Below are 21176 nucleotides of genomic sequence, written 5' to 3'. Positions count from 1 at the left end.
CTCGTGACTGCCGCTGCAAGCAATCACATACAGTGGATACATTCCTGCAAAATCTTTTTGCAGTATTGCAAGAGGAACGTCCAGCTTCTCGTGGCTCTATTACACCACCTCCTTCAGACTCAGTGAGGTGTGTTAATGACGTCTTTCTCGCCTTAAAGGCATTCTTGGCTAACGTCAGCTCACCACGTCCAGTCTGAAAGGTAACTAATGTTCACGAAAGTTACAGCGCGTATTTAATGCAAACGTGATTTGTATACTCATATTGGAGCTACTAGCACCACTGTTATGTGACGGGCACAAAATTGGAATAGGCATCATCTTTCAGATGTAGAGCCACGCATACCACCTTTCGTTTATGTTGCACAATACGTTTTTGGTATAGCGATTATTTTCCGCCAGTGTATTTAGAACAATGCTGTAGTCACAGGCCGGCCGGAGTGGCCGAGCGGTTGTAGGCGCTACAGTCTGGAACCGCGCGACCGCTATGGTCGCAGGTTCGAATCCTGCCTCGGGCATGGATGTGTGTGATGTTCTTAGGTTAGTTAGGTTTAAGAAGTTCTAAGTTCTAGGGGACTGATGACCTCAGTAGTTAAGTCCCATAGTGCTCAGAGCCATTTGAACCATTTTGTAGTAACAGGAAAAACCGGTTCAAACAATAACAAAAAAATGTCACAACATGCGTGGGAAGAACTTAACTTATTACAATCACTGACTGCAAAACATACCAAGTTCTGACATTAAATACTGTAAGTGAATATGGGCTACGTTATTAAAACTGAGCTCTACTCCTTTGAAGCAATACATGATATGAAGTAACACTTTAGACAAACCAACACAGTGATAGCGCAAACGCCAAGAGACGATGTCGGTTTGAAAGCTAGAACTTGCAAAATTTATACGAAATCGAATTTCGACAAACTAACTCGCATCAACTCAAGTGCAAAATGAGAGCTGTGGAAGTGAATGGCTTAACTAAATCTCACTGATGAAGTTTCCAATCCTTTGGCCTTATTTATATTGAGGCTACCTGCGACCGGTTTCAGTGGGGAAGCGTATGAATACCTGGGGAAAAAAATATTTCGAATCAGCCCCGCAAACAGGGCGCGAGTCCTCTTACGTCACGTCATGGGACCCACAACAGAAGCCGGCCGTGGTGGCCGAGCGGTTCAAGGCGCTTCAGTCTGGAACCGCGTGACCGCTGCGCTCGCGGTTTCGAATCTTGCCTCGGGCATGGATGTGTGTGATGTCTCTATCTTAGTTAGGTTTAAGTAGTTCTAAGTTCTAGGGAACTGATGACCTCAGATGTTAAGTCCCATAGTGCTCAGAGCCATTAGAACCATTTTTGAACTACAACAGAACAAAGAAATTCCATCGAAGTGTTTGGGTTACCAATGCTCCATTTTTGTCCGACCTAGGATGTATCTGAGCTTCGCAGAGTGACGGAGCCACAGGCGCCCCAGGAGTGGTCAGTATTCAGGGATATGAGAGCAACGATCATTTGAAGCAAAGAATTTCATATGGACGTATTTCTAACACATTCACATCTCAGCTTTATCATACATGTCTCTTTACAGCTGTTATACAGTTCACAATAAATGTCAACTCCAATGCAGTTGTGCACTCTCGGGAGAACATGTCTGAGTGGCTCTGCACGTTCCCTAAGTAGAGCAGCAGCGTTCATGATGCGACCAAGCAGTTCAGCTCGCGTATTTACCTTCGTTTGTAAACCTCAAATTTCATTCAACTCCATAAAAAAGATGTAATATCATAAGGTACTCGTATAATCAAAAGGCTAATTCCATTACTAATATATCATGTATTTGAATTGTAACATTTTCATAGCGGTTTGAAGAAGCTACTGTACATTATCAAAATCTACTCAGACTTTTGTTTAGAAATTCACTGTTAATTTCCTTTTTTGTCTACATTAATCTTTTTCTGAGAAGTGGGAGGCGGTGATGTAAGTTTTCTTGCTTTTTTTTGGTGACGCGAGCCCTTTTTCATTCGATGTGTCATATTTTATATTTATATACTGGATATTTTTCAAGCAGAAGTCTTCAGTAGTCGATACGTTACGCTACAGAGATCGTGAGTACAAGTGACGTGATCTTTGGTTGTCGGTAGCGTTGTCGCTGCCGATGTAGCATTCAGCGAGAAGTGAGAGAATAGACTGTTGGCCACACTGATGAGTGGTCTGGAAATAACTAGCAGAACATTGAGAGGCAAACACTGCGGATGGTGCGTTTTGGAAATATGATTTTGTAAAGACTGATTTGAAAAGTGTGAACATACACAGGTAACATCGTCGCTGCATTGCTTGCTCTAGCGTAATTTGTCACGTGTTTAAGAAAGGCAAGTTTTTCTTATGAGTCTTCTTTACTGAGTTGGGTCAGTTTGCCGTCTTTGGAATAGGGAATATCTACATATCAGTTTTTGAATTTTTTTTTTGCTTCAAATGAGCGTTCCTGTTATGTTCCTGAATATTGAACCTTCTCTCTGGGACACCTTGTATGTCAAGCGATAGTCGACTGCAAGATGGCAGACAGAAAAACTATACTTTTAACACCGCTAATCGTGTGTTGTAAGGCAATCGTTCGTAAACATCGTAAGTTCTCTGATGGCAAAACGTTGCGGAAGATTCAGCCATCTTTTTAATTTCCAAGCACTTTTCGTAATGTTGCACTGGCTTCTTCTAAGGCTCTACATGGAAGTAGATAGGGATGTCGTGGGCACGCCCAACAGCAACATTTTAGCACCCATTGGAATAGACTTACATTCTCAAGAAATATAATTTTTTATTCCTCTCCTGCTTATCTTCACACCTGGCAGTTAACGAAAGGAATCGTTAGTTTTGCATCTGCGATGTATAGGTTAGAAAGAAATAAGAAGTTGAGTTTTATCTTCAGTAACACTGGTTACTTCGAGTTTCCACTCGAAGATAGTTTTAACCTACTGGGGTTGGACGTCAGCTTTCACCCGCGACATGATGTCGCTCGTTAGGCCCTATGTGCGTAAAGAGTGATATAACAGAATACTGACAGTTTTTCTACATTAGTTTTTAGTGCAAAGCTAGAAACAGTAGACATGTAATAATGTTTTACATTTTTTTATAAATATACTGGAAAAACTGATAGATGCGGACCTCGGGGAGGATCAGTTTGGATTCCGTCGAAATGTTGGAACACGTGAGGCAATACTGACCTTACGACTTATCTTAGAAGAAAGATTAAGAAAAGGCAAACCTACGTTTCTAGCATTTGTAGACTTAGAGAAAGCTTTTGACAATGTTGACTGGAATACTCTTTTTCAAATTCTAAAGGTGGCAGGGGTAAAATACAGGGAGCGAAAGGCTATTTACAATTTGTACAGAAACCAGATGGCAGTCATAAGAGTCGAGGGGCATGAAAGGGAAGCAGTGGTTGGGAAAGGAGTGAGACAGGGTTGTAGCCTCTCCCCGATGTTATTCAATCTGTATATCGAGCAAGCAGTAAAGGAAACAAAAGAAAAATTTGGAGTAGGTATTAAAATTCATGGAGACGAAGTAAAAACTTTGAGGTTCGCCGATGACATTGTAATTCTGTCAGAGACGGCAAAGGACTTGGAAGAGCAGTTGAACGGAATGGACAGCGTCTTGAAAGGAGGATATAAGATGAACATCAACAAAAGCAAAACGAGGATAATGGAATGTAGTCCAATTAAATCGGGTGATGCTGAGGGAATTAGATTAGGAAATGAGATACTTAAAGTAGTAAAGGAGTTTTGCTATTTAGGAAGTAAAATAACTGATGATGGTCGAAGTAGAGAGGATATAAAATGTAGACTGGCAATGGCAAGGAAAGCGTTTCTGAAGAAGAGAAATTTGTTAACATCGAATATAGATTTAAGTGTCAGGAAGTCATTTCTGAAAATATTTGTTTGGAGTGTAGCCATGTATGGAAGTGAAACATGGACGATAACTAGTTTGGACAAGAAGAGAATAGAAGCTTTCGAAATGTGGTGCTACAGAAGAATACTGAAGATAAGGTGGATAGATCACGTAACTAATGAGGAGGTATTGAATAGGATTGGGGAGAAGAGAAGTTTGTGGCACAACTTGACTAGAAGAAGGGATCGGTTGGTAGGACATGTTTTGAGGCATCAAGGGATCACAAATTTAGCGTTGGAGGGCAGTGTGGAGGGTAAAAATCGTAGAGGGAGACCGAGAGATGAGTACACTAAGCAGATTCAGAAGGATGTAGGTTGCAGTAGGTACTGGGAGATGAAGAAGCTTGCACAGGAGAGAGTAGCATGGAGAGCTGCATCAAACCAGTCTCAGGACTGAAGACCACAACAACAACAACATACTATTTCTGCATGTTTTAGAATCAAAGAAGCCACTGATAAGGCGTTATTTGTCGGTGAAACTACACTCCTGGAAATTGAAATAAGAACACCGTGAATTCATTGTCCCAGGAAGGGGAAACTTTATTCACACATTCCTGGGGTCAGATACATCACATGATCACACTGACAGAACTACAGGCACATAGACACAGGCAACAGAGCATGCACAATGTCGGCACTAGTACAGTGTATATCCACCTTTCGCAGCAATGCAGGCTGCTGTTCTCCCATGGAGACGATCGTAGAGATGCTGGATGTAGTCCTGTGGAACGGCTTGCCATGCCATTTCCACCTGGCGCCTCAGTTGGACCAGCGTTCGTGCTGGACATGCAGACCGCGTGAGACGACGCTTCATCCAGTCCCAAACATGCTCAATGGGGGACAGATCCGGAGATCTTGTTGGCCAGGGTAGTTGACTTACACCTTCTAGAGCACGTTGGGTGGCACGGGATACATGCGGACGTGCATTGTCCTGTTGGAACAGCAAGTTCCCTTGCCGGTCTAGGAATGGTAGAACGATGGGTTCGATGACGGTTTGGATGTACCGTGCACTATTCAGTGTCCCCTCGACGATCACCAGAGGTGTACGGCCAGTGTAGGAGATCGCTCCCCACACCATGATGCCGGGTGTTGGCCCTGTGTGCCTCGGTCGTATGCAGTCCTAATTGTGGCGCTCACCTGCACGGCGCCAAACACGCATACGACCATCATTGGCACCAAGGCAGAAGCGACTCTCATCGCTGAAGACGACACGTCTCCATTCGTCCCTCCATTCACGCCTGTCGCGACACCACTGGAGGCGGGCTGCACGATGTTGGGGCGTGAGCGGAAGACGGCCTAACGGTGTGCGGGACCGTAGCCCAGCTTCATGGAGACGGTTGGGAATGGTCCTCGCCGATACTCCAGGAGCAACAGTGTCCCTAATTTGCTGGGAAGTGGTGGTGCGGTCCCCTACGGCACTGTGTAGGATCCTACGGTCTTGGCGTGCATCCGTGCGTCGCTGCGGTCCGGTCCCAGGTCGACGGGCACGTGCACCTTCCGCCGACCACTGGCGACAACATCGATGTACTGTGGAGACCTCACGCCCCACGTGTTGAGCAATTCGGCGGTACGTCCACCCGGCCTCCCGCATGCCCACTATACGCCCTCGCTCAAAGTCCGTCAACTGCACATACGGTTGACGTCCACGCTGTCGCGGCATGCTACCAGTGTTAAAGACTGCGATGGAGCTCCATATGCCACGGCAAACTGGCTGACACTGACGCCGGCGGTGCACAAATGCTGCGCAGCTAGCGCCATTCGACGGCCAACACCGCGGTTCCTGGTGTGTCCGCTGTGCCGTGCGTGTGATCATTGCTTGTACAGCCCTCTCGCAGTGTCCGGAGCAAGTATGGTGGGTCTGACACAACGGTGTCAATGTGTTCTTTTTTCCATTTCCAGGAGTGTAGTTTGGGAATAAATAAATGAATAACGAAATGATTTGACCCTCAAACCCATGTTACCAGAAGTACAGGCATAGAAAGAAGTTTAGAGAAAACTGAGAAAAATATTTCTCAGAATGTACGTCTTGATGATTTGATAATACCCTTATTTACTATGCGTCACATCATTGTTTTACAATTGTTGCCGCTGTTTCCGGGATATTTTTGTGTTTTTTTTTTTTTTTTTTTTTTTTTTTTTTTTTGCATACATCATGTCATCTGCAGCTGTATGAGCGGCTGTTAGCAAAAAAGAAAATAATACAAAAACGTGGACTTAAGTATGTCAACGTTAAACAATTGCAATTGTGATAGTGCTATGGATACAGTTTTGGTGTGTACTAGATTGTAGTTCGTCTTCAGGTCCAGATTGTATACCGATTAGGTTCCTTTCAGATTACGCTGATACTATAGCTCCCTACTTAGCACTCATATACAACCGCTCGCTCACCGATAGATCTGTACCTACAGATTGGAAAATTGCGCAGGTCGCACCAGTGTTCAAGAAGGGTAGTAGGAGTAATCCATTTAACTACAGACCTGTATCATTGACGTCGGTTTGCAGTAGGGTTTTGGAGCATATACTGTATTCAAACATTATGAATCACCTCGAAGGGAACGATCTATTGACACGTAATCAGCATGGCTTCAGAAAACATCGCTCTTGTGCAACGCAGCTAGCTCTTTATTCGCACGAAGTAATGGCCGCTATCGACAGGGGATCTCAAGTTGATTCTGTATTTCTAGATTTCCGGAAAGCTTTTGACACCGTTCCTCACAAGCGACTTCTAATCAAGCTGCGGAGCTATGGGGTATCGTCTCAGTTGTGCGACTGGATTCGTGATTTCCTGTCAGGAAGGTCGCAGTTCGTAGGGACCTCTACTGTTCCTGATCTGAGCAGTTCTCTTAGACTGTTCGCAGATGATGCTGTAATTTACCGTCTAGTAAGGTCATCCGAAGACCAGTATCAGCTGCAAAGCGATTTAGAAAAGATTGCTGTATGGTGTGTCAGGTGGCAGTTGACGCTAAATAACGAAAAGTGTGAGATGATCCACATGAGTTCCAAAAGAAATCCGTTGGAATTCGATTACTCGATAAATAGTACAATTCTCAAGGCTGTCAATTCAACTAAGTACCTGGGTGTTAAAATTACGAACAACTTCAGTTGGAAGGACCACATAGACAATATTGTCGGGAAGGCGAGCCAAAGGTTGCGTTTCATTGGCAGGACACTTAGAAGATGCAACAAGTCCACTGAAGAGACAGCTTACACTACACTCGTTCGTCCTCTGTTAGAATATTGCTGCGCGGTGTGGGATCCTTACCAGGTGGGATTGACGGAGGACATCGAAAGGGTGCAAAAAAGGGCAGCTCGTTTTGTATTATCGCGTTATAGGGGAGAGAGTGTGGCAGATATGATACACGAGTTGGGATGGAAGTCATTACAGCATAGACGTTTTTCGTCGCGGCGAGACCTTTTTACGAAATTTCAGTCACCAACTTTCTCTTCCGAATGCGAAAATATTTTGTTGAGCCCAACCTACATAGGTAGGAATGATCATCAAAATAAAATAAGAGAAATCAGAGCTCGAACAGAAAGGTTTAGGTGTTCGTTTTTCCCGCTCGCTGTTCGGGAGTGGAATAGTAGAGAGATAGTATGATTGTGGTACGATGAACCCTCTGCCAAGCACTTAATTGTGAATTGCAGAGTAGTCATGTAGATGTAGATGTAGATGTAGATGCTCATGTTCGTTGGACGGCTTGCAGCTTGTTTTAGGCACAGAAAAAAAAACTTTCGCACCTTGTTATGTTTTTTCGTGTCTCAAAGTAGTCCAACGGACGTGAGCACATGACAAACTACGTAACAACCTAGCACACATCAAAACTGTATCCACAACACTACCACAATCCCAGTTGGGTAACGTTTATACACATAACTTCATGCGTTTGTTTTTGTTTACTAACAGCAATTCATACAGTTGCAGACGACATGATTTATACCGACAAAAACGGCAACAAGAAAAAGCAGAAAACATGCCGGAAACAGTGGCATCAATCGTAAAACTATGCTGTGGCATATAGTAAATAAGGTATTATGAAATTATTCACAGAAAACAATATTTGAAACGAAACAGTAGACATGTAATGATGGTTTAAATTGTTTTATAAATATACTATTCCTGCATGTTTTAGAATCAAAGAACCTACTGGCAAGGCGTTATTTGTTGCTGAAAATAGTTTGGGGATAAATAAATGAAGAACAAAGTGATTTGCATCAAGGCAGCCCCTCAAACCCATGTTGTTGTTTTTATATTCAAACACGGCCAATGGAAGAGTTTCAAGATAAAATTATTGACTTGAGTTTACATTCGACGTTAACAAATTCCTCTTTAAGAAAAACATTTTTCTCGCTATTGCTAGTCTACATTTCATATACTCTCTACTACACTTCGGAATAGCCCAGTAACTGCGAAAAATAGTACAGCCAGCAGTAATGTCAAATATAAATATTTTCTGACTCAAAGCCATTGCGTGCTGCCAAATGACTAACGTCGATCACGTGTGTAAATTGGTATGAGACAACACAATACACAAGCGATTTCAGAAAATAAAGCCTGCTGCACTCGTTTGGACCTTTCAGAAACTAAATTAAAAAGTATTTCCAGCTATCTGCGCCGTTCCCTTGTCAGAAGCCATCAAGGACATTAATGAATGCACCCACCTACTTTCGTTTCAGATATGCATGGCGACCTGGACAGAAACAGTTATTGAGGACGGCGAGGCTTATGCCTACAGCGGCAACCAGTGGGTCAGCTTCAAGAATCCCCAGACAATGCAAACCTTGGTGAGTGATGGTCAAATAATTGACATAACGAACTTCTAATTTGGAGACACAAATAATGTAAGTAACCAAGAAATATGGAGAAACATTTCACGTAAAAAAAGTACTCCATCCGAATATGCCTCGGAAGGCCCAACGGTACCGACCGGTAGCCGTGTCATCATCAGACGCTATGTGTCACAGGATACGGACAGTGGGGGGTTTCAGTTCTCAGTGAAGTAGCCCCTCAATTGGCTCACAAGGGCTGAGTGCAATTGCCAACAGCGATCGGTAGCTCGGACGGTTAACCATCCAGTTGCCAGCCAACTCGACAGCGCTTAACTTCGGTGATCTCACGCGAACTGGTGTTACCATTGCGGTAAAGCCTCTGTCAAAATAAGTAGCCTACGCATACCACAAAAAAATTCAATGAGAGAGAGGAAACAAGTCATCAAACCACTCGTGACAGAGTACAGAGAACATCGGATAGAGGCTTCCTACAACTTTAGAAATTTACTTCTTTTGAAAAACTGTTCCTCTATCGCAAATGACTAATATTACGAGATATTTCTGTAACAATTATTATTAATTGCGTTTCAACCGTTAAGTGCGAAATACTTCATTTGATGCCAGCTTCCGAAATACAGACAAATTCGTAAATGCCTTTTCCAATCTCCAGCCGTATATTTCTTCAAAACTTAAAGCCTTTAACGCCTGGAGAGTAACGATAAGTCAAATTTGTACTACCTGAGCGTAGTTTCCCTTTCAAATATATGTTAATCAAGAAGAATACCATATAATCAGTATGCTGATAATTTGAAGTTTTCTTCAGGCACAGTTTTAAAGCTTTCGGGTCGCGTGTTCCTGGATACGACATTTGAATTTCCCATCCTCTTAGCGGCTATACTTGTTTTGCCCAGCCTCAGAAATCTTATGCAAGTCTCTACATAGCTTCTCAGCTATCATTGGAACATGTATTCATGCGGCGGTTGGACAAACATAAGGAAACACCGCCTGGCATTCATGCTTGAACATAAATATAGGACCTAGCCAAGCCTGCACTATGCGCTGTTGTATTTGCCCACGATCGGCACCTTTGCAGTGTCCTCGATACGTTCCAAAAGTCAATCTTGATCAGAACACTGTTCTGCATAGTTGTGAGCGCATTGTGCCGGAGTTAAGTGAATTCGAAAGTGGTAAAACTGTTAATGATCGTATGGGTGGTGCTTACGTAACCAAGTGAGCTGAAGAGCTTGGTGATTAAGAGGCACCATATCGAAGATTTACACCACATATAGGGCAATCGGATAAAAATACCCGCTAAGCCACAACGCGGACGAAAGTGTGTGTTGAGTGATTGTGACGGACAGTCACTGAAGAGGATTCTGACGAAAACTAACAGGGCGACAGCTGGAAAAGTCAGCGCGAACCCAGTCAGCACCAAAACAACACGAGAGGAATTCCATAAGAAGAGAATTGCAAGGTGAGTTGGCATAATTGATGCAAATCCCCAACGTTGTAGCGAAGCCATAAAATCTGGACTATGAGGCAATGGAAGAAAGTCATTTGGTCCACTGTGACTTGTTTCACACCGTTTCCAACTTCTAGATATGTTTACGTGCCAAGAGTCAAATATGGCGGGAGTTAGATGACGATTTTGGCAGCCATATCATGTTATTCCATGGGTCCCATGGTTACTCTGCAAGGCAGCATTAGTGCGAAGGATTAGGTAATGACCATTTTGGCTGATCAGGTCCATCCCACGGTAAAATATTTTCCCCCGATAGTGATGCTGTGTTCCCTGAGGAAAGCGGCCCTGTGCACACGGCTCGCATCGTCCAAGTCTGGTTTTCTGAGCACGAGGATTAACTGTCGCACCTCCCGCAGCCACCACAGTCACCATATCTCAGTATTACTGAGTCTTTGTCGTCTACCTTGAAGAGCGCGTGATGGATCTCCACCTCCATCGTCGTTACCTAAACTTGCCCCTATTTTACAAAAAGAATGAGGTGATAGTCCCCTGGAAACCATTCATGACCCCATATTTATCTGTTCCGAGACGACTGGAAGCTATTTCGAATGCCAACGGATTTCCTACATCGTATTAGCCGTGGGAATGAGCTATGTTTCTGGCATTTCCATACTGTAGACTGTCAAAAAATTACCAGAACAAGAGCGGGACACGTATGAAAGACAACAAAATGGCAGCTACGAATATCAATTTCGTAATGTTGATGATTCGTTTCCAAACTCGCCACTGATCGCGAATGTAGCATTCTCATTGGGGATCTGCAAAAATTCCCTAGTAGTGGGCAACTTCGTAAGTAATGATAACACAACCTCTGTGAGCGTGTGAGTGCTATTCTGTCATTCTGCGCAGCGGATTAATCTGAGATGTATCCTTTACCCTGTGGCTCCTGCAAGATGCAATATCCACCCCCACGCTACTACAGAAGTTCTAAAGAGAAATGCCTGAAAAACTTTCAGCAATAAATAAATATCTTCTTGAGTCTTCCGCTGTAAGGAAATGACACAAAAATTCACAAAATTTCTTACGTAACTAGTGGGATACTTGGGTACTGGAGTGGTGCTAGTTACTGTAAGAAAAATATGAAACTAACGAAAATTATTACTTTTTTGCAAAAATCTAAGATTATCACAATGGCACTTTTAGTTATGAACTGAACAAGTTATTTCCGGGTTCTTTTCGGAATGTGGAGTTACCTCTTAAAGATAGGATTCGCTAATGAAATTTCTATACAAAGTTTAAGACTGTTATTGACTTGGCAGAATGGCTGAGAGCCGCGGCAGAATGGCTGAGAGCCGCACCTACTCAACTTGAATAATTATCTGTCAGAATGTTACTAGGTATAATCGAGACTGTCGCGTGTGAAATGCAGTGAAGTCTACTGTTGTGGAGGAAATATGGGGTTCACAAGAGCTGTAGCGCACAATACCGTAAGCTGCGATGAGTGCTGTCTGCGCCTCTCGCTACTGACAAATAAGATAACTCTCGTTCTATCTGGATTGACCTTCGCCAATCAGACTCTCCCTACTCCTTGATGAAGTCAAGGACTCCTATTCGCCCTTAATCTAGCTATTGGCGTGGTACACCGGTCAGATAACAAGTCCACAGCGATGCCACTCAAAAATTCGCTAACAGGCGTTTAACTATAACTCTGTCTGTTCACACCGCCCAATAAGTGTGGCAGCCAACACAGTGATCAACGCTTAATCGGCCAAATGGAGACCCGCAGTAAGGTCCAACTCCGTCAGGTGCTGATAACGGAGTCTCACTCAAGATGTGACGCTGTTCACGCCTGTTATCTACCCTACCAGGCCTGGTAATGACACTACAGAGGAACGACTCTAATGCGCTCTGGTGGCCGTTCTACCTGTCACAGAGAAATTCAAATCTAATCATTGACATATCCGCCAATAGCGTGTACCTGAACGAAGTTACATTGATGTCCAACCACTTCTTCTGGTTGTTTGACTGTTTTTCTTACACAATCTACTCCGTGCTTGCAATGTCACATGAAAAATATGTTAGCCTATACGCTTTGTCATGTTTCCAGTGTTGTCGTCTTGCTTTAACGTTGTATTAGACTTGTTAGCGAATCTAGTTTATTCTAATCTGTAAGTATGTCATTTGCGCACATTAACATTGTTTTACATGACTACAAGTTAGGAACCGTCAATGATGTTAGGAGGTTATTCTCATTTGATAGCACATAAAGTCCTGAAACAAGTATGAGTGAAAGGAAAATAAATTAATTGACTAAGGCATAATGTGGAAGTGTTCTCCAGTTTTTCATTGCAATAACAGAAATTAATCAGACTACAATATCCAGAGAGTAATTATCCTCAATGTGTTTCGAAAAATCTCCTTGCTGTGATCCGGAGATGCTGTGAGTGTTATCTTTCCAGTGAGCATAACCGTATCCAGAAGGTTCATGTTATTGAACCTGCTCTTACTGTGTGACAGCTGACTGTTTCTGGTTATTTGTCACTGTAATGTTTCTTGCGTTCAGTAATTAGTGTTTCTGGTTATTTGTCACTGTAATGTTTCTTGCGTTCAGTAATTAGAAGGACGTTTCATTATTTTGAAATGCAGCGTGGACAATTCAACTTGATTTTCGTACTAGTGATTCAAAAGTAGTTTTATTCGTGCATTCTGTTTACATACATCAAACACAGGCTGTCCCAGTCATCTGTACCACTCCAAATAATTTTTGCGCCCAGAAGCAAAACCCAAATTATCAAATAAACGCTGTTTAGCTACCACGAGGACATTAACCGCCATGATTGCCTACCCTGAAACTTCGTTCGTTGCAAAGATATGTACAGCCGTACTTCTTTAAAATAATAATATTAATAATAATAATAATAATAATAATAATAATAATAATAATAATAATAATCTTATATTTTTCATTCAGTACTCCATTTCCTCTTCTCAAGATCCATTCAGAAGCATATCAACACAGGGAACCATTCACGTAAACATTACGTTAGTAAGCATATAAAACAAAAGGGCCTATGACTCTCCTACACTAGCAAATAGTCCAAGTCGCCGGAGTAACGTAATTCATCCACTTGCTGGAGTTCACAGTAAACAAATGGAGACATAGAGAAAATATACAGTGGTCATTCTGTCAACCATCGTCAGTTCACGATTCGTTTGAGTACAATATACACCTAGGAAGAGAAGGTAAAACGCATGTAAGTTAGCGGAACAGTAACTGCAGCATCGTTTTCTTATTTACAATATAGGTACATATAACGCAGTACCATTGTACGAGGGGGGGGGGGGGGCTCAACAAGTAATGCAACATATTTTTTTTTCCGAAAGCGGGTTGGTTATATGGTTTTATTCGAGACTGCATGCAACGTATTATTCAGCACTCTCTTGGATACAAAACCCCATGTTTAACATAGACTCCGTTCTATGCGACGGCTTTACGCCCCCCCCCCCCTCCCCCGCCCGCATGATACCACTCTAATAGTCGACGTTAGAGTCAACGTCTTTCTGCATCACTAATCTCCCCGTAACCCACGTCCTATTTCCCCCGCAGTGCATCTTTCATTAGGCCAACAGCTAGAAGTAGGAAGGTGCGATGTCCGGACTGTAGGGTAGATGAGGGAGAACAGTCCAGTGAAGTGTTGTAAGCTCCTCTCTGGTGCGCCGACTTGTATGAGGCCTTGTGTTATCGTGGAGAAGAAGCATTTTCTTGTCGACGAAGACGCTGAAGTCGTTTCTTCAATTTCCTGAGGGTAGCACAACACACTTCAGTGTTGATGATGTACCCTGAGGGAGGACATCAAACATAATAACTCAATGAGAGTCCCAGAAGATCGTCGCCATGGCTTTACCAGCAGAGGGTGCGGCTTTGAACTTTTTCTTCCGAAGGGGAGTGGTGTAGGCGAAATGAGGAACCAATATTACATCGTTTGCGACGGTGTTCGATCGACAAAAAATTGACACGATCGGCTTGTAACGTACAAACCATTCCTCACAGAAGGCCGTTCGTTGTTGTTTATAGTCTCCTTTTAGGCCGCGAGGAACCCAGCGGGTACACACCTTTTTAGTACCCCATATGGCGGACGAGTCTGTCAGTACTACCAACAGAGATTCCCAATTGAGCAACGAAGTTTTTGATTCTGATTCGTCGTTCACCTCGAATGAGTGTGTCCGCACGTTCCAACATTGCACGAGTCACAGCTGTGTGCGGCGGCCGGCACGCGACAGAGAAGACGAGTTTGCGCGACCTTGTTGCGATTACAACAGACGCCTTGCCCAACGACTCACCGTGCTTTTGTTCACTGCCAGAGTTCCGTAGAGGTTCTGCAAGCGGCTGTGAATATCTACGATCCTCTCTGCATGTAATGTACGTTAGAGATGTCATTTTGAGGGCCATGTGCAGTCCAGGCACCTATCGGAACTATCTGAATCTTTGGGGCTGAAGCGGGAATGTTCTACTGTGTCCCACAAAAAATTTTGCATATTTTCAACCGCAATTTGCCGAGGAAAAAAATGTGTTGCATTACTTACCGATTTCAAACGATATTTTATCTACAACAAAGGCCGCCCTTGATTAAAGATTGCATCAATATCAGTTTTCTTTTATTATAGTCGAACATAATGCTTTTTATGTAGAGCAACTGTACAGATAGGAATATCCTGACAATAACCCACCTTGGCAACGTATGTTTTCTAGTCTTACTGTGACGCCTGAGCAAGTGGGAACTTTCAACTGAATGCAACGTAATGGTCAAAGAACATGCACAGACGAAGCCAATGCAGTTACTATTATCGCTTCTGCTGCAATGAATCCATACGTGTGCGCAAAATTGCTTGAACAGGAGATTTACATTCCTAAGTACCGCGTGTGTATCGCATTCCTGTACGCAACCAATTACACTCCTGGAAATTGAAATAAGAACATCGTGAATTCATTGTCCCAGGAAGGAGTACTTTATTGACACATTCCTGGGGTCAGATATATCACATGATCACACTGACAGAACCACAGGCACATAGACACAGGCAACAGAGCATGCACAATGTCGGCACTAGTACAGTGTATATCCACCTTTCGCAGCAATGCAGGCTGCTATTCTCCCATGGAGACGATCGTAGAGATGCTGGATGTAGTCCTGTGGAATGGCTTGCCATGCCATTTCCACCTGGCGCCTCAGTTGGACCAGCGTTCGTGCTGGACGTGCAGACCGCGTGAGACGACGCTTCATCCAGTCCCAAACATGCTCAATGGGGGACAGATCCGGAGATCTTGCTGGCCAGGGTAGTTGACTTACACCTTCTAGAGCACGTTTGGTGGCATGGGATACATGCGGACGTGCATTGTCCTGTTGGAACAGCAAGTTCCCTTGCCGGTTAGGAATGGTAGAACGATGGGTTCGATGACGGTTTGGATGTACCGTGCACTATTCAGTGTCCCCTCGACGATCACCAGAGGTGTATGGCCAGTGTAGGAGATCGCTCCCCACACCATGATGCCGGGTGTTGGCCCTATGTGCCTCGGTCGTATGCATTCCTGATTGTGGCGCTCACCTGCACGGCGCCAAACACGCATACGACCATCATTGGCACCAAGGCAGAAGCGACTCTCATCGCTGAAGACGACACGTCTCCATTCGTCCCTCCATTCACGCCTGTCGCGACACCACTGGAGGCGGGCTGCACGATGTTGGGGCGTGAGCGGAAGACGGCCTAACGGTGTGCGGGACCGTAGCCCAGCTCCATGGAGACGGTTGCAAATGGTCCTCGCCGATACCCCAGGAGCAACAGTGTCCCTAATTTGCTGGGAAGTGGCGGTGCGGTCCCCTACGGCACTGCGTAGGATCCTACGGTCTTGGCGTGCATCCGTGCGTCGCTGCGGTCCGGTCCCAGGTCGACGGGCACGTGCACCTTCCGCCGACCACTGGCGACAACATCGATGTACTGTGGAGACCTCACGCCCCACGTGTTGAACAATTCAGCGGGACGTCCACCAGGCCTCCCGCATGCCCACTGTACGCCCTCGCTCAAAGTCCGTCAACTGCACATACGGTTCACGTCCACGCTGTCGCGGCATGTTACCAGTGTTAAAGACTGCAATGGAGCTCCGTATGCCACGGCAAACTGGCTGACACTGACGGCGGCGGTGCACAAATGCTGCGCAGCTAGCGCCATTCGACGGCCAACACCGCGGTTCCTGGTGTGTCCACTGTGCCGTGCGTGTGATCATTGCTTGTACAGCCCTCTCGCAGTGTCCGGAGCAAGTATGGTGGGTCTGACATACCGGTGTCAATGTGTTCTTTTTTCCATTTCCAGGAGTGTATAACCTTATTATGTACACTTAAACCCAGAATTACATATGTGTATGTTCTCTCAGTGCATTTTCCGTGTTTTCATTTGTTTACCGTCATCTCCAGCAAGTGGACGAGTTATTTCATCCCAGGTACCTGCACTGTGTCCGAATACAGAAGAGTCATGGCCAGTTTTCCGTTACGTTTTTAATAAATTCATGTTTACCTGAATGGTACGCTGTGATATATTTTTGCAACAGCCCTTGAGGACTAGATGTGGATTACAGGATAAAAAATACAAGGTAGCTTTTGAAAAGCACATACTATTGTTCAGATCTTTGTAATGAACAAATTTTCAAGAACGGATATCATGGTGGTTTATGTTCCTCTGGAAGCTAACAACAACATCTGCTTGATACAATTTTTGTTTTGCTTATGGTAAAAACTTATTTTCGGAGCTCAAGATAATGGAGACACCTTGTATGTTATTACGTTTCTCTTTGCATTACAGACCAACAATGATTCCATTTTTATTTCATTTCACTTCACAGAAATAAGTCGACTCGCTTATTTAACTCCTTTACCTTGAATATGTAATTCACAGTGTACGAGACAGACTGAAAATGGTTGCTTACAATAAGTGATATTTAAAGAAAAACCACCACTTAAGAATATATTGCACATATAACTTACCAAATGAAATTGGTTTGGAAACGACAGTGATTTGAGATTGTCACACAAGGAACATTTTACAAATTCGTACATATTATAAAGATGGTTATATGTATGTGCTAGAGTGCTTTGATAAGTCTGGTAAAAAATAGCATGGAAAAATGTTTGTTTCGTAAACTACTCACTCTGTTTCTCGACATAGTCTACTTTGAGCGAAATGCACATTTTCCAGCGATCCTCCAGCATTTTCACCCCATCAGAAAAATAGGTTCTATCAAACTGCAAATTACGCATTCATAGCAACTACCACTTCCTCATTTCATTAAGATTTCTTCCCAGCAAGCCAAAGTTTCAAATTAGGGAACAGGAAAAAGGCATTTGGGACTAAGTCTGGTGATGAATATTGTGAGTGACGAACCAGTTCAAAGAAAATTATAGCTGGTGTGTGGAATTATACATTATCCTGGTGAAAGAGTACTTTTTTGCGTGCCAACCTTTGTTTTTTTTCAGCCAACGCAGGTTTCAAACGATCCAGCAATGAAGCATAATAGGATACAGTTATGGTTCTGACTTTTTCAAAGTAATCTATGAGGATTATTCCTTGGAATTCTCAAAAACCAGCGACCATCTCCTCACCAGCTGTCAAAAAGTCTTTGCCTTCTTTGGTGCAGTTTTAACAACCTTTGTGCATTGTTTTGACTGCCATTTTGACTGTGGTGTGTAATGAGGATCCAGGTTTCATCAATAGTCGCAGAGCAAAAAAGTTTTGTGGACTGCGATTAAACGTCGCCAAACCTTTTGTTGAACTGTTTTCTAGATCCACTTTTGGTCGATTGAGAGCAATCGCGGCATCCAACTCACACACAGCTTCTTCACAGTCAATTCTCCATGCGGAATATTATGCAGTCACTCATCGAGATGCTTTAAGTCTCAGTAATCTCACTAAATTTATTCGGTGGCCTTGCGTTACCGTGTCATGGATTTTGTTGATGGTTTCCTTTGTGGTAACTTCAATTGGACAGCCAGAGTGCACTTTGTCTTCAGTGTTCATCCAGTCACATTTCAATTCATTAATCGAAAATTAATGGTCTTCAATGATGATGCAGTGTTTAATAACAGCGCGAAACTCCGTTTTCGCTGTTTTCAATCTCAGTAGTTTCCCTGACCAATTCAGACGGCTGTCAACAACTGTAGGCCGTACTTTGTTGAAATTCTTTATAAGATCCTTGGAATCATCAAGCTTACCAACCATGGAGGCGCAACAAAACTATTCCATAGTGTCACAGAAACTTACCAGACTCATCAAACCATCACATGTGTGTGTGTGTGTGTGTGTGTGTGTGTGTGTGTGTGTGTGTGTTCCACGTCTCTTCCTAAATCATTGGACTGTTTCAACCAAACTAAGTACACATATCCTTTGTTGTCAGGCAACAGGCGCTGTGTGGGTAAGAACCAATCATAGTTCATGAGACATGAGGTCATAAATACTGAGATGCGTGACAAAGCGCCTCATCATGCATGAAGTTTTAATACATTCATTCTTTATGGCTAAGACCTTTCCACGTTGACACCTGGTAGCGCTATTGGCAGTTTTTAACTGCGAAGCGCGAACGTTTGTAATCGAGAACTATAGCCTTATATAAAATGACGAAGAGGCGTTGCTATAGAGACTTTCACAAAATCGCGTTGTAGACACCGAAGCAGCTGTGCCCAGCGTAAAGAAACCATCTGGACACTATACTTATACCCTTGTACATTATGCTTATTTCTTTGTATAGCTGTTTCATAATTTCAGAGTTGTTTTTACGAATACATGGAAAGGAATTTTTTCAGATGCTTCGCTACAGATGTAGTTCATTTTTTGTTTTATTTTCTAATAGAAAATTGGCAAAATGAATACTGGGCAAATACCGGGGTTTGTCAACTAGTACTTGATAATTTGCTTAGATAAACCAGTAAACTAAAAATTATAACCATGCGGTCAGAGATGTCTGAGATCACATGAGAAAAAAAGTGTTGATGTGCACCTTTCAAAATTGTAGGAGATATTGCACATGGCTGGTTTTTGTCACCGTCACTCCTTCGTCACGCTTTTCCTCTCTGGATATGTACATATAAGCGCGCATAGTGTGACGTGACAGCCGGGTGACACTTTTGTCTGCCGATTCGCGTACAAATCCGTGTAACTGTCACTGCAGCGTTATGTTTTTATAGCTGGGCGCGCACGGGTAACAAAATATCGCTCTCCGTGCATTCTCTCCGTTGATTTGATTTCCGATTATAGACACATGTATATATGGCAACAACGTCTTCGCACAATGTGACTGTGCGCAAAGACGATATCAATAATTATAATAAAAAGAGCAGCACTTTTCGGCAAAAGCAAAATAAGGGATGGAAGGAAATCAGTCGAATAATATTTTCAAGTGCTTGGAACAACTTGTGTTTATTTGTGACAGACAATATCATGTTCATATTTGTGTTTGTTAATGGAGGTAGAATGCGAAACAATTCACCAAAACTTTCAAAACTCATTCCAAAATAGCGAAAAATTCTTTTGTTGTTTTGTCGAAACATTGTTTAAAACTTTCCACTCATAAGCTTGTCACTATAAATGACGTGTACCCACTATTCTTTTTTATGATATTTTCTTTTACATCTCATGAATCTCAAATAATGATCTTTCTTCAAAATCCAATCGACAAATAACAATTAGTTTTCAGAAAAAGTTTAGTGACTGTCATTTTTCTTCTCTCCAATTCTATTCTTTACCTCCTCATTAGTTATGTGATCCACCCTTCTAAACATGTAAATCACACATATGTCTTATGTAAATTTGTTTTTATCTTACAGGGAGAGTATGCTGTTGAGAAAGGCCTGGACGGGGCACATATTTGGTCCATTGAATCTGACGACAACCACAACACTTGTGGAGGTGGTGCGAAGCCTCTTCTTAACAGCCTAAACAAAGGATTAGGTCTTCAGTGAGAGATTATTAGTTACATGTGATCTCTTCTCGCAATGAGGGAGGATAAAGACTGAAAACATTTGTATCTATCTGAACATAAACAAACAATAGAACATTATATATATAAAAGCACTTAAATATGAACACACCAAAGTATGAATGATTTTACAGTTTCATACTTGTGGTGTAACATAATGTGACATCTGAGAGTTAAAGTCTCTTTCAGTCAGAAGCTGATGAAGTAACATGAACACTAAGGATATACTGGCATTTACTGGATTATTCTGTCAAAACTTAAATCATCAGTTTATAAGTTGAACCATATCAGTTCAGATGTCACATGTCTACAACAGGAGGACTTTATTTCCAGAAATAATATATTTCACATACTAGCTGTTATCACATAATCTGTTGTCTATATAATAAGTAATAATAAAGGAAAATAGGGAAATTATACTCAGAATTGTTTTGATTGTGTTTTTCCTGTGATTTCATATACCATATATTATATCATACACCATGTATCATATACCATGATATCATATACCATAAGAAAACACTAAATCTTACTACCCTTTTATAGAGTTTGTGCATATTCTGAAGATACCAGAAAAAAGCATTGAAATTTAGGCAGTCTGATGGTATGCACAAGAGTAAACTGGAAAAGCGTGTGTTTTTCAAGTTTAAATCTGAGAGCAAAACCATAAGTTTTTCAGCTGCTGCCTTGTACAATTTTTGAAGAATTACAATGATTTCCTGTGCAGACAACACAAAATCGTAAAAGTAACTAAACTGCTGAAGAAATCTTGGTAAATAATGCAGTAATAAAGACGAATCTGAAAGTAGCATCTCTTCTGTTTTTGAGCATTTAATGCATTACCCATTACACTTTGCAATGAAAATAATATGAGATTTGGTCTTCTCACTGCCTTGATTTGAATAACAGTGTATGCGGTGATTTGCAACATCAAACTTTGCTGAAAGGCCACTCCTTCAAAAAAACTGAACTAACTTACAATGTCAGTTATTGTTGCAATTCAAC

At 42.6% G+C, this 21176-nt stretch overlaps 1 protein-coding gene across 1 annotated transcript in view; it reads left to right on the top strand.

Moving 5' to 3' along the window:
* The window catches only part of LOC126360029 (chitotriosidase-1-like), a 62883-nt gene extending 42293 nt beyond the window's left edge, over window positions 1-20590 (top strand). Inside the window, exons 6-7 of the mRNA XM_050007675.1 lie at window positions 8599-8706; window positions 20020-20590. Coding sequence (XP_049863632.1) covers window positions 8599-8706; window positions 20020-20154 — 243 coding nt within the window. The 3' untranslated portion in view covers window positions 20155-20590. The remainder of the gene's footprint in view (window positions 1-8598; window positions 8707-20019) is intronic.
* Window positions 20591-21176: the final 586 nt, after the last annotated feature.

Source organism: Schistocerca gregaria, chromosome 1, assembly GCF_023897955.1.
Source record: "Schistocerca gregaria isolate iqSchGreg1 chromosome 1, iqSchGreg1.2, whole genome shotgun sequence".
Classification (NCBI taxonomy): domain Eukaryota; kingdom Metazoa; phylum Arthropoda; class Insecta; order Orthoptera; family Acrididae; genus Schistocerca; species Schistocerca gregaria.
Note: the sequence above shows the minus strand (reverse complement) of the source record. Positions and strands in the feature narration are given on the sequence as shown.